The following is a 14,710-nucleotide window of genomic DNA, read 5'->3' on the forward strand; positions in this document are numbered from 1 at the left end:
TCAGCATTAATACTATAACATGTTTATTAGTGCTAACATTTTTTTCTGCATTAATACTACAATGATAACAAACAGTAACTACAAACAGGAAATCGACACTTGGACTTATTTTCTTCCCATTATGGTGTCATATATCTTTCCAGTAGTCCTGACTTGAATATCCATGAAACCAGCGTCTGTAAGGAGCTTTTTATACTCAGATGGCATCCTCTCTTTGCCTTCTGAATGTATCAACATGTAGAGTGAGAACAGCTGGGAAATCAGAGGGCCACTTCTGTCTTCATTTAAGAGGACTTCAATTAGCAGAACTGCACCTCCTTTATAGAACAAATGGAACAATTTTTATTACTAACATGACATGTAAAATATTGAACATTTGATAAAAAATAATAAAAACAGGGAAAGAAATTAGTTGCTTATAGCAAGAGAAAAGATAGTTGTTTAGCACTGTACCTACATGTCAACTGCCTGATCCTTTGGAACCCCTTCACCCTTTTTTGTGCATTAACATTCACATATTAAAATACATTTAAAGCCAATTTTGTTTTTAAATTGAATAGACTAAGCATAGCTCCCACCAGTCCCTGATATGGAGGGACTATTCCTCTTTCAGGAAAAAAATCCCTCTGCCTCTCTTTCCTCCTCATTTGTCACTCATTGGTCTGATGTAACTACCTTTATAAAAAAAATAAAAAATATTGCAATATATCTATCAAAAAGTGGTTTACAGCACTAAACCTTTCATCTAATTTCTAAATTGTACCATTTGTGAATTTTAAAAGTAACACACTGTGGAAAAGGAATGGCTCCTATTTATTTGTATTTTTTATTATTATATTTTTTAATTCTCTACAGCTGTTCATTGAGACACCATAAATAGTATTTTTTTTATTTATTTTTTACAGAAAGGGCTATTGCTTTTACGGAAATAGCTTTGATATGCAGTATGATATGTAATCAGTTTAGATACCAGCATCTTTGGCAGGAATTTTCTTAATAGAAAAGGTAAAGCCATATTTACTTTAGTTTAGCAATGACAGACCATTTTATTCTATCAATCGTGGTTCATAAAACAGTTACATAACACTTTATGAATTGCCATCATTATACAAACTATGAGCTCACCTGGTCTGCAGGACTGGTAAACCCTTTTCAGCAGCTGCAGGCATTTCTCTTCTGTCCAGGCATGGATAATCCTGCCCAAAATATATAGGTCTGCCTCAGGAATGGCATCTTTAAAGAAATCTCCTTCAGTTAAAAAATTAAATAAAAATACATTGTCAAATAATATCAAAGCAGAATATATATATATATATATTTTTTTTTTTTGGATACAAACTTATATTTAATGCATCCAGAAAAATACATATGGTTATGTTACAGCAGACATCCTTTGGATACAAAGGCAGAATAGAAAATGCAAAACATCAGTATACAGTAGATCTGCATTTAATAAAGAAAAAAATAATATAAAAATTATTCACAGTGCAAAAGGTTAGAAACAGGCTTGTGAAAAAAGAAAAAGAAACAGGCACTATCGTAGTCATCCATGAAACCAATAAAGAGAAAAATACAAGAGTATCCCATATGGCAAAAGATGTTATGCAGTAAACAAGTTGACTAAAATTCATTGTTTGGTAGAAGGAAAACTGTATAAAAACCATGAGTAAAATATTTTCTTTATCAACATAATTGCACCCAGTGTAGCAATGACCTGGGAAAATTGGATATCTGAAGACTTCCAGTGGTGGGCAATTACCCAATGCATTGCAACACAGAGATTGTAAATCAATTTTTCTATTGGTTTGAGTGTGTAAGGTACTTTAGATGCCTTCAACTGCCATTGTGCTATTGCTGGGCGTCCCTGTTCCTTTAAGAAATAATGGGCTCCCTCCAGGCAAGTCTGCCCTTAATCTATCCACTACTATCAGGGCCGCCATCAGGAATTATGGGGCCCCTTACACAGCTTCAGGCATGGGCCCCCTGGAGCAGAGCAGCGGGGAGGGGGGGGGGTGCTGCCGCCTGAAATTGAGAAGCGGGGGGGGCCCTTTACAAAAAAAGAGGAAATAAAGAAAAATATATATATATAAAAAAAGGGGGGTAGTCATCTGGGGCCCTGGGGATCTCTGGGCCCTTTAATAATAATAATAATAATTATATATATATATATATATATATATATATATATATATATAATAAAAAAATATACAAAAAATTGATTTTGTTTAATAAAAAAAGGGGGGTTGTCATCCGGGGGGCCTGGGGACTCTCTGGACCCCTAACAAAAAAAAAAACTTTTTTTAAAGGGGGTTTCCATCCGGGCCCCTTACAGGTGTACTGCCTGTACCCCCCTGATGGCGGCCCTGACTACTATGCAGTATATGCTCCAACTTGCAGACTCCCAGAGACTATAGAGTTAGGACCATAGTATAGAGAAGCTTTGAAGTGGGCACTGCAGCTTCCACAAGTAACATCTATTTTAAAGTCACAACTTGGACATAGCCTCAGACAGTGTGAGCTGTAACATATCTGGAAGCATACTAAACATCTGATCCGACCAGTAATGAAACACTGTGTCCCATAGACTCTGGGTACTTTGTGAGTAGTGCCGATATGATCGGTCTGTCTGTGTGTTGGTTACTCACTGTGTTGTTTTCTTCCAGCGACTCCTATGAGATGATCATTTGATCCGTGGTCCTTCATTAGGATAGCCTCAAGGTTTCTCAGCCAATTCAGTCAGCAGACAAATGCAGTGTAAATTCTCACAGGTGTCCCCAGCAAATGTTTCAAACCACTAAAATCCCATATAGGGAAAGAATGGGTGTCCAATAATGCACTTTAACATAGATGTTACTGCCTCATTTATTTCCTAATTAAGCGGAGTAAACAGTGGACACACTCATCATCCCATTATGTGGTGTTCATTTATATACATATACATAGCAGACTGCCGGACACAATCTCTCAGCTCTATCCATCTCTGTAACTAGGTCCTACAGGCACTTATTACCTGAGATTAAGGATTGGATACGGACTTATTACAGTATGTTACAATTTAATGGATTCTATTTATTCATGAACTTTTGTATCAATTTCCTGGGATCACCTGTTTTAAAGGATTGCACTGCATTCACCCATAGCAGTTTTAAGGTGTAGTGCTTTCCATTTAGGTTCCTGTGTGGATGTTTGAGTCCCCATTGTCCGTAACACAATATTTGCTGCTGCAGTCACCAGGGGATTTATCATGATTGGGCCAGCGATATTTTCGCATTGTCACAGCCCCTCGGGAAGGTCTCGGCGAGTCGGTCCATAGGTTTGGGGGATAGGGGAATTAGTGAGTGTGGGGGTTCACAGTTTTAGGGGGGAGGCTAGGAGAGTTAGTACTGGCTATCTTTGTATATATTGTTTGTTTGCTGTTTTATCCTTCTTTGTTACATGCCAAATACACTTAAATATACATGTAATTGGCATGTAATTGTTTTTGGGGGGGAATGGGGGCTTCGTTAGGAGTAGGACTTCTTGTCCTACTTCCACCTACAGGCCGCCTAGGCGACTCCTCCTCTCGCCTTAGGGGGCCCCTCCCTCTAGGCGATCTCCTGGGACACGTGACAGGTCCCAGGAGATCCCCTAGAGCGCAGCGCGACTCTCGCATCCGCAGTGCGTGCCCGGGCCGTGACAGCTTTCGACTTCACAGTGTGAAAGGAGGCGCCGTCGGATAGAGGGGAGAGGAGCGATGCTACGAGCGGCCGCATCGCTGGACCGCGCAGCAGGTAAGTGTCTGTTTATTAAAAGTCAGCAGCTACATTTTTTGTAGCTGCTGACTTTTAATAAACATAAAAAGGCTGGAACTCCGCTTTAAAGCGGGGGTTCACCCTATATAAAAAAAAAATAAAAAAATTTCCCTCTAGCATTAAATTCGGCATAGTAGCGCGAGCTACATTATGCCTGTCTGTATTTTTTTTCCCCCGTACTTACTGTTATATCGTACATAGAAGTTTCCGGGGAATGGGCGTTCCTATGGACAGGGAAGGTGATTGACGGCCGGCCGTGGCACGTCCCGCTTCTCCGGAAATAGCCGAAATAGGCTTGGCTCTTCACGGCGCCTGCGCATAGCCTGTGCGCAGGCGCCGTGAAGAGCCGAGACCTACTCCGGCTGTCTTCGGGGAGCGGGACGTGCCAGAGCCGGCCGTCAATCACCCTCCCTCTTGCTAGGAACGCCCATTCCCCGCGGCAGACGGAATCGTCTATGTACGATATAACCGTGAGTACGGGGATAAAAAAATTAAGACCGACATAGTGTAGCTCGCGCTACTATGCCGGATTTTATGCTGAAATGTTGTTCAGCAGGGTGAACCACCGCTTTAAGGAGGAAGCCTTTGGGTGAACACATTTTTTGTTGTTTTTGTTCTGATGGCCTCCAATACAGCTGATCAGACACATATTGGTCTGACCAACTGATTTCCTTGCTGCTAACAGCCAGATAAACAAACAGGCAAAACTGGAAATGTCTACATACTCATTGCTTCCTGTTTCTGGGGTTACAGAGAGAGAGAGGAACATAATTTCCTCTCTCTGTTCTATGCAGCCAATGCCGCCAGTCTCATTGCGAGATGGCGGCAGGGGGGTGGGACCCCCTTTCTGCCACCCACAGAAGTGATAAAGTGACTATTTGGCCACTCAATTCACTCTTGCTAGAAAGGGAATCACTGGCTCAAAAATTTCACACCAGGATGATGCCTGTAGGTTAAGGCATCATCCCGGTATAACCACTGCAACCCGAGGACATTCATGGATGGGCAGGAAGTAGTTAATCACATTTCCAAGAAATGAGCAGACAAACAGAAACAATAGGTGACTCGATTAACAATGGGAATTCACACCTAGGAGGCACACAATGGGGCAAAGACACTTAACACATAACACCTAAACAGATTATAGCAGGAGACCCCAGCATCAGGCTGTTTAGAGATGATTATATTAACATCTACTCTGAGTCTCACAGTCTAAAGTAGTCATTGCTGGTTTGGGCACAAATGCCCCAAATCTGCATCCCAGTTCTAGATTTCCAGAGTCTGTGTGTTTTAGGGCGACATGGACCCGAATCCGAAGCAAGACCTCTCCAAGGGTCCCCCAGGCACACACCTCCTAAGAATAGAGCCCCCTTTAAAAGCCAGGGCCCATAGTCAGAAGGCAAGAGGATACTCTGCAGTCCCCTCCAAATGCCTCTGGCATGGTTGGGTCTGTCAGAGTAAGTTCTGGCAAAACATTTTATACATGCCCACTATGGCAGTACCCATCTTCCCATGCCTTTTGTATTACAATTGGTTGCTTATTAACCCTACACATAGCCAGAATTACATAATTTATATGCCAATAGACTTCAGTGGAGTTCACCAATTTAGCTTGAAGTTTGTCTTCCCGACAACCTTGGCTGGGGGCGGGTGGTTTATTGGAAGACCCTGTTAACAAGGGGGCCCCCAGATCCTGCCCCCCCCATGTGAATGAGTATCAGGTACAAAGTACCCCTACCCATTCACCAAATTAGTGGCAAAAAGTAATAAAAACAAATCCTTTAATAAAAAAAAATAGTGTTGCCCCTCGTCAATCACGCCGCCTGCAGGACTCGAAAAATAGAAAAAATGTATACTGCCCCTACCTCCTGGGAGGGCAGAGAGGCAAGCACCGAATTCACAAAGCACTTGCCTCCAAATCTACGCTGGGTTTCTTAGTCGTAACTCGTCGTAAGTGGAAGTGGGCGTGAGCCATGCAAATGAGGCGTGATCCCATGTAAATAATGGATTGAGCGTCATAAAGATACGAATAACGTACGGCGCATGCGCCGTCCCGTGGACGCATCCCAGTGCGCATGCGCAGAATCACGTCAGAACTACTCCCTAAGATACGATGGATCACTGCCTACGACGTGAACGTAACCTATGCCCAGCCCTGTTCACGTACTACGTAAATGACGTAAAATACGATGGCTCTGTTCCCTGGTCCATACCTTTGCATGAGTTGCGCCTCCTATATGGGGAAAAACTTTACGCCGGACGTACGACTTACGCAAACCACACATATTATGCGCCGGGAACGAACGTTCGTGAATCGGCGTATCTCCCTCATTTGCATATGTGCATAGAAAATCTATGGCAGCGGAAAATACGCCCAGCGTAAATATGCACCCACGATACGACGGCGTAGGCAAGTTACATCGGTCGTTGGAAGCCTATTTTTAGGCGTATCTCAGATTATGGGCACGGCGCACAGATACGACGGCACATAGTTAGACTTACGCGGCGTATCTCGAGATACGTTGGCGTAAGTGCTTTGTGAATCCGGGCCAAAGTGTCCAAAAGAAGAAGAAAATAAGTGACCACAAGTGAAAGGACAAAGTCTGCCCTTTGAGAACGTCATCTATGACGAAACTGGTCAGGGCGGCGCTGCGTATCGACGTTACCACGCTCCCACGTGACCCTGGAAGCACGGGCGTTTTGTAATTTTTAGCTCCTTGCCGGCTTTTTTAAATTTTTACTGTTCGCTGTTTTTTTGCCTCACTGTAATGCTTTGTGAAATAAACAACCTATTTTTTAAAAGAGGTAACACACATTGCTGCTCTTTATTTCATTAACCTCTATGGTCTGCGGATTTGTCCACTTCGGAGAGAGCGGTACTACGGGACCCTCATTGCTAACTCCAGAGGAGGAGACCCTGAGGAGCTCAGTGGTTTGGACATTCCGGTTCACCATTCTAACCCCTGCAGAGGTTAATATCTGCATAAGCGCATATGACCTTGCCATCTGAGGTCCAACATCCTTATTATTTTGTGTGACACCTGAGGAAGAATCCAGTGTGGTGGTGGTGGTGTACAGCAGCTTCACTCCCTGTTCTTGCACTCCTAATTTGCCACTCGTGTGGAATCGGATTATTCCCCTCTGGACATAGAAGACTTTGTCCTTTCACTTATGGTCACTTATTTTCTTCTTCTTTTGGACACTTTCTGTTTGTGTGAAACACGAACACTTATTACGGTTCTCTAAACTTCTTTGAGATATAAGTACATTTTTCTCAGTATTTTTGATGTATTTACATGATATTTCACATTTATCTTTGCAGTTTTGCACATATGTATGGTGAATTTTATACCTATATTACCAGAGTAATTTGTCACTAGTGGTACATTGTATTCTGCTTTACTTATGGGTATTCTCAATATTTTTATTCATACACTAAGGCCCAGATTCTCAGAAGAGATACGACGGCGTATCCCCAGATACGCCGTCGTATCTCTGCGTTGCGCGGTCGTATCTATGCGCCTGATTCTTAGAATCAGTTACGCATAGATTTCCCGTAGATCCAACTGGCGTAACTGTGTTACACCGTCGGATCGTAACTGCATATTTACGCTGGCCGCTAGGTGGCGCTTCCGTCGAGTTCCGCGTCGAGTTTGCAAATTAGCTAGATATGCGAATGAGAGTTACAACGTTTACGTTAGGCTTTTCCCGGCGTATACGGTAGTTGCCCCTGCTATATGAGGCATAAGTGCGGCGTACCAATGTTAAGTATGGCCGTCGTTCCCGCGTCGAAATTTGAAAAAGTTACGTCGTTTGCGTAAGTCGTCCGTGAAAACCAATGACGTCCTTGCGGCGTACTTTGGAGCAATGCACACTGGGAAATTCCACGGACGGCGCATGCGCCATTCCGCAAAAACATCAATCACGTCGGGTCACAGTAGTTTTACATAAAACACGCCCCCCTGATCCAAATTTGAATTAGGCGGGCTTACGCCGGCCGATTTACGATACGCCGCCGCAACTTACGGAGCAAGTGCTTTGAGAATACAGCACTTGCCCGTCTAAGTTGCGGAGGCGTAACGTAAATCGGATACGTTACGCCTGGGCAAAGATACGCCACTGACTGAGAATCTGGCCCTTAGTTAGTTTTATTCAGCGCAACTATAATATCTTTATCCACTTTATTACATGATTATCACATGTTTTTTGTGTTGCAGCTTTTTTCACTTCATTCCTTGTATCAAAAAAATTTTTTTGCACTATTAGCGCAGAATTTACCCCTTTCTATTCCAGGGAGATTGTCTATTTATCCTGATGACCGTTATCACTAATGCCCTGTACACACGATCGGTCAATCCGATGAAAGCGGTCTGATGGATTTTTCCATCAGTTATCCGATGAAGCTGACTGATGGTCAGTCGTGCCTACACACCATTGATTAAAAAAAACGATCATGTCAGAACGCGGTCATGTAAACCACGTATGACGACACTATAGAGGGGAAGTTCAAATCCAATGGCGCCACCCTTGGGGCTGCTTTTGCTGATTCCGTGTTACCGCGTGTTAGTAAAAGTTTGGTTAGAGCCGATTTGCGCTTTTCTGTCTGTTACAGCGTGATGAATGTGCTAGCTCCATAACGAACGCTGGTTTTACCAGAACAAGCGCTCCCGTCCCCTAATTTAGTCTGAGCATGCGTGGATTTTTAACCGATGGACGTGCCTACAGACGATCGTTTTTTTTCTATCGGTTAGGTATCCATCAGATAATTTTAAAACAAGTTCCATTTTTTTTAACCAATGGATAAATAACCGATGGGGCCCACACATGATCGGTTTGGTCTGATGAAAACGGTCCATCAGACCGTTCTCATCAGACAAACCGATCGTGTGTGCGCGGCATTAGAGTGAAAGTGAAGGAAAATCTTCTATGGGAACAGTAGTTCTGGTGACTCTGCTGACAACCAGGGATTACCTCACTTTAGAGGGATTTCTTCTCACTTCCTGTTTCGGCAATGGGGCAGGAAGTAAAAGGAAATCTCCCTAATAGAACACAGAAAAAAACTGGAGATACAACTCTCTTTTACTCTATCCAAAATGATATATACATTTTTATTCATTAGTAATTTCATAATTTTTTTAAATTTTTAACTAAAAATATTGTTTTGTAAATGTCGAAAATATTGCAAGGGAGTTGCTATGTCATTTTGGATATTTTACTTTTTTCATCATTATTATGTGTTTGAATGTTTGGAGTGCTGCAAGTTGTTCTTCCTGTTCCAGTGTGTGTATTCTTTAACATTTTATGTATTATAATCCTGTTCTGTTATGTTTTCTAAGTATATTTTTACGTTCCCAAAACATGCCCTTTACTCAGAAAAGATGTTCTTAGAAAGACCATAGGGCAATATGTTTTTTTCTGTGAATTATCATTCAAAGACAAGGAACTGTACCCAAAATATCTTTTTATTGCTTCAAATGAAGTTGACATTTTTGGATCACCTAATCAGGGCAAAACAGTTTACTGAATTGGTTTATATTTGTAGCTAGGAAAATTATGATGAATGATCAATAACCTTGCTCATTCATTCTGAACATTAAATTTTGTGAAGATCATTATTGTGATGCAAATAAAATAACCAACCATGAAAACAACACTAACCTGAAAATGTACATTGTGCAAATATGTTGATCCTTTCATCAAATACAGTATATTTATGTTTTTTTCTGTTATAATTTTTATATAATATTACAGGATAAAATAAAATATACCTTCATAAAAAGAAATTTGTGGACTATTATCAGGTACAAAATATTTCTTAGCTGTTTGTACCACCATTGGTAGGTCCATTATAGTAACTGTAGCCCCTTGATTTGTGGATAGAAAAAATCTTGCAAAAGCTCCTGTACATCCTGTTAAACAAAATTTGTGTTAAATGAGAGTTAAAAGTAAAAGATATATTCAGTGTGAAATAGATTATTTAGCCAGAAAAATGAATGAAAACATGTTTGTCTTGCTTTTCTGTGATTTTTACTTAAAATTTTCTTTAAGTGGATGTAAACCCTCACATATACCCAGATGAAGTGAAAAGGATCAGATGATACACACAGATGAAACAAATCTCCCTACATAAGTTTTACATGTATATTTGCTGTCTTCAGCTTGCTATATGCTTTAGAATTCTTACATTGGCTGAGAATTTTCACTTCCTCATTCAACAGACATACTCTGTGGGACAGCTGATTGGAGGAAAGGCACATCCCCCCCTCCCCCCACGCTCCACATTGACAGAAGAAGGAAAATGCTTTCTGAGCTGTGCTTTCATAAGACAAGCTCTCTGCTAATCTATTTATAGAAACCTCCCATGACACACAATCCAGGCTCCTGTCTCAGAGAACTTGTCAGAAGTTATCATGCTGGTAACAGAAGAACAAAGCAGCACAAACACACAGGACTAAGGGCCAGATCCACAGCCAGCGGGCTTAACTTAAATCTTCCTATTTAAGTTACACCGCCGCAAAATTTCTACCTAAGTGCCCGATCCACAAAGCACTTACCTAGAAATTTTCGGCTGTGTAACTTAAATCTGTCCGGCGCTCCCGCGCCGGACGTACTGCGCATGCTCCCGACGCGATTTTCCCGACGTGCTTTGCGCGAAGTTACGTTACGCCGAGTTTTGTGAATCGCGGCAGGTAAAAAAAGTTGCGTCGGGAAAAAAAAGAGATGCGGCGGGAAAAAAAAAAATTAAAAAAAAATTTGACAGCGTCGCGGGAAAGAAGGGTCTACTTTTACATGGTGTACTAACTTTACACTTTGTAAAAGTAGCCCTAATTTTGCGTTTGCGAACTAACAACTTACGGAGACTTTACAAAAGGAAACCGCTTCGTGGATCTCCGTAAGTGCTAATTTGCATACCCGACGCGGAATTTCGACGAGAAATGCCCCCAGCGGCGGCCGAGGTATTGCATCCTAAGATCCGACAGTGTAAAACTATTACACCTGCCGGATCTTAGGAATATCTATGCGTAACTGATTCTGTGAATCAGTCGCATAGATAGAAACAGGGATACGACGGCGTATCAGTAGATACGCCGGCGTATCCCTTTTGTGGATCTGGCCCTTAGTGCTTTGGAGACAGATAAGGAAACGCTACAGATGTATGTGCCCAGCTCAAATTTCATGATTTGGGTTTACATCCACTTTAAACAAGTTCACTGTCATCATATGTTTATAAATAGTGATTTGTGGATGTTTATTGTGCCACTTATTAACAGACAATTGAAAATCACCTTTGGGTGGCCAGGGTACTCATTATGGGCTGTGATCTGAGCCACTATACAGAGCTGATCCGAGCAGCTCTGTACCTTGTAATCACTATGATGAGCAAACACAAATTTAAACAGTACTACTGTTTATACATGGTAGAGTGCGCTCCTTCCACTCACAACTGAAGAAGGGGAAGAAGGAGGAAATAATTAAATAATCATTCATTAGTTACAGATTACAGGCAGCAGCAGATTCTTGGTGAGGGGCACTGATCTGCATCTGGTAACAGAATGTGAGCTGTATGATAACCCTTCACCTTAAGTATCCTCCTGTCAGGATCCAGATATAAACCCAGGACCTCTGTTTGTGGTGGATCTTCTTACTGTGCCACTTAAAATGATGGACAGCTCCCTGCTTGATCCCTTGGACAACCATACTTCAAATCTTGTTTCTGGTGAATCTTAAACTCCTTGCTCCTCTTAAAAACTTCCTATTTAAGCTATCTCTCTGCACATCCAAATGATTGTGTTTTTTTTCCAGCCACTATCTTGCTCATTGTGCTCCTGCTGCTGTCCATGTCTTTGGTACCACTTATTACTGATCTTTGGCTTGTTAATTGACTACTCTTCCACTCTACCCCAACCTGCAAACACTCGTTATAGACTATTGGCTTTTTCTATCATGTGTTACAAGACCCTGGCTTGCTCCCCTCCTGGTGGAGCAATCTTGAGGACTGCATCCTGGCATCAGGCTGCAAAACCCATCTCCACCATCTTGTGCTCAGGTGACGACCAGTTAGTGCTGAGAATCCACACCTTGGATCAGTCTGCATCACCTGCTAGGGGGACCTGCTTGTATACTTCTCTGGCTAGTTACTATGCAAACATTTCTACTGCTATAGCTACTGGCTTCTGGCTGTGGGCAAAAAAAAAAAAAATTCCATGCAGTGGGGCTGTGCTCGCACTGCACAGGTCAACTGCTTGTTTTGTCTAGGGGTGAGGAGAAAGCTTATACTCATCTGATCCTTCGTTCCTACAGAAGAGGCTGGTAAATACTACCAAAAGAAAGCTCTAGCTTTTTCAAAAAAATGATGGAAAAATTTAATTGGGTTACAGTGTTGCATGACTGAGTAATTGTCAAACTACCATAGCATTGGAAACTGAAAGACGGCCTTGTAATGAAGGAGTAATACTGGCTGCTACTCAAGTAGTTAAAATAAACTTCAGTTTATTGAAGAAAAAAGAAAAAAAAAATCAGGGCTGACTGCTGTCATGTGTCTTGTAACCTACATTTGGTAGATTTTGTAGTTTTCCGCTGATTTGGGTTGCAGAATCTCTATCTCAATCATTATAAATCAGAATCTTAATGTTACCTCCAAGATCACAGATGGTGTGGAACTCAGAAAGGTCAAATGCCTGGATCACTTCCTTTCCACACATATTCCATATGGATTCCATATAATACATGAAAGCCACCAACTCCTTTTCTGACCTAATTGATAATAAATGAAAGCATACATTTTTACCACAGAAAAGGTACAGATAGTTGCTGCCAATAGCATGTAAAGTATAGTGACACAAAAAATAGGGCTTATTGTAGCCAGGTCACCAAAAGATCATTTCTAATTAGTTGCTGTAGTTGCTATTGATTACTGCACTTTGCATATATATCATCAATGTCCTATCAATTTCTTTATTGAGTAAGACATATTGAAACTATATGTTGATACTACAAAACATGTAGCCATAAAGACATTTTAATAGGAGATACATTTTTATTTTAACTGTTGGCTGTTTTTGCACATTATACAGTATTTTACTAAAGTTGACCTGCCACAAGCCAGGGCAATCTAGACTCAGTATGATGAAAAAATGCATATACAAAACATATTTTCACCATTAAATAATACTGCATATCAAAATGATAAGGGTATCAAATACTGTAGGTAGGCAGCAAAATTTTCAAGTGGAGTTTGGCCTCAACCCCCTCCAGTTCTCGAGCCTCCTTTTGAGAGACATAATTAGATAGGTGGCACCATTAATCAACCGGCAAGCTCAGTAGCCAGTAGAGGACAGGGCTAAGTTGAACTTTTTAGGTGTTAATATTTGAATACAACATTGGCTATTTATATGTCTGGATATATTTAAAAGGCAATGTTGACTGGAGCATTGCTTATACATTTTTAATCATATGGCCAGTTTAAAGTGAACATACTCTTAACAAGCAGTAAATTAGCTTAAAAACAAGTTGTCACTGATCTCTGTAGCCACAGCAGAAACCTTGAAGTTCCCCTAATAATGGCTTCCCCCTCTCATAATTACCTTGGTTGCCTTCCAGCCTTCCAGGGCCAGATTCACGTAGGAGGGCGTATGTTTGTGCGGGCGTAGCCTATCCTATTTACGCTACGCCTCCGCAACTTAGACAGGCAAGTGCAGTATTTACAAAACACTTGCTCCGTAAGTTGCGGCGTAGCGTAAATTGGCCGGCGTAAGCCCGCCTAATTCAAAGTAGGCTGGTAGGGGGCGTGTTGTATGGAAATGAATCATGACCCCACTTAAATGACGTGCCTAACGTACGGCACATGCGTGCGCATGCTCAGTATCACGTTGAATTTACGCCCTAAGATACGCCGGCTCAATGCCTGTGACGTGAATGTAACCTACGCACAGCCCCATTCACGTACGACTTACGTAAACGATGTAAAAAGATATGCTTGTTCCGACATCCATACTTTGCATTACCTGCGCCTCATATAGCAGGGGTAACTTTACGCCGGACGTAAGCCTTACGTGAATGGCGTAGCGGGCGCAAGTACGTTCGTGAATCGGCGTATCTAGCTAATTTACATATTCAACGCGTAAATCTATGGAAGCGCCCCTAGCGCCAGCGTAAATATGCACCCCAAGATATGACGACGTAGGAGACTTACGTCGCTCGTATCTTGGCCGAAATCTAGCATAACTGATTCTAAGAATCAGGCGCATAGATACGACGGCGCTCATTCGGACTTACGACGGCGTACGTGGAGATACGCCGTCGTAAGTCCTTTGAGAATCTGGCCCCCAATCTCTAATTTAAACACAGAGCAGGTGCTCCGGGAGGGAGGAGCAAATGAGGTAACATAAGAGACTTGATTTGGACGACTTCAGTGCTTCCCTTGAGGGTGAACTTTTCAACAGTGCCTACAAAAACCAAGGCCACTGCTTATTATTATGAATATAACACTTGAATGCCAATAGCCTGGCCAAAAGTTTTCTGTAGAGAAAACCTGTGCTTTGCTCATGGATTTATGGCATGGACATTATCTGGAGCCTAAGTGGCTGAGCCCTTTCACGGACTGGAAGGTGAGATCTTTGTCACACTCAGCATCCACCCCTTGTGAAGTCTGCATATCAAGGACCCTAATGCAAAGCCAATTTAAACTAAATGGACCTATTGACATAGAATTCTAATAATACTTCACTACTTTCATTTCAATTTCACTTCCATCTTTTATCTATAGTAAAAACTAAATTGTAAAACTATCCAGGAGGAACGGGCCATTTAAGGAACCATACTTATCCATAAATATTGTTAAAAAATAATTTTGTCTGTATTCTTTACTTTAATTACAAAAGATCTACTCTTCAAAACACTCAACACAATATTGTTCCAAT

At 41.6% G+C, this 14,710-nt stretch overlaps 1 protein-coding gene across 2 annotated transcripts in view; it reads right to left on the reverse strand.

The window, feature by feature from the left end:
- LOC120927479 (acetylserotonin O-methyltransferase-like) overlaps nucleotides 1–14,710 on the reverse strand; it is a 54,635-nt gene continuing 39,925 nt past the window's right edge. For both annotated transcript variants that reach the window (XM_040338188.1, XM_040338187.1), the window contains 4 exons: nucleotides 12,427–12,545; nucleotides 9,560–9,700; nucleotides 1,126–1,248; nucleotides 1–317 (listed from right to left, as the gene is read on the reverse strand). In XM_040338188.1, coding sequence (XP_040194122.1) covers nucleotides 106–317; nucleotides 1,126–1,248; nucleotides 9,560–9,700; nucleotides 12,427–12,545 — 595 coding nt within the window. In that variant the 3' untranslated portion in view covers nucleotides 1–105. The remainder of the gene's footprint in view (nucleotides 318–1,125; nucleotides 1,249–9,559; nucleotides 9,701–12,426; nucleotides 12,546–14,710) is intronic.

Source organism: Rana temporaria, chromosome 2 (assembly GCF_905171775.1).
Source record: "Rana temporaria chromosome 2, aRanTem1.1, whole genome shotgun sequence".
NCBI classification, from domain to species: Eukaryota; Metazoa; Chordata; class Amphibia; order Anura; family Ranidae; genus Rana; species Rana temporaria.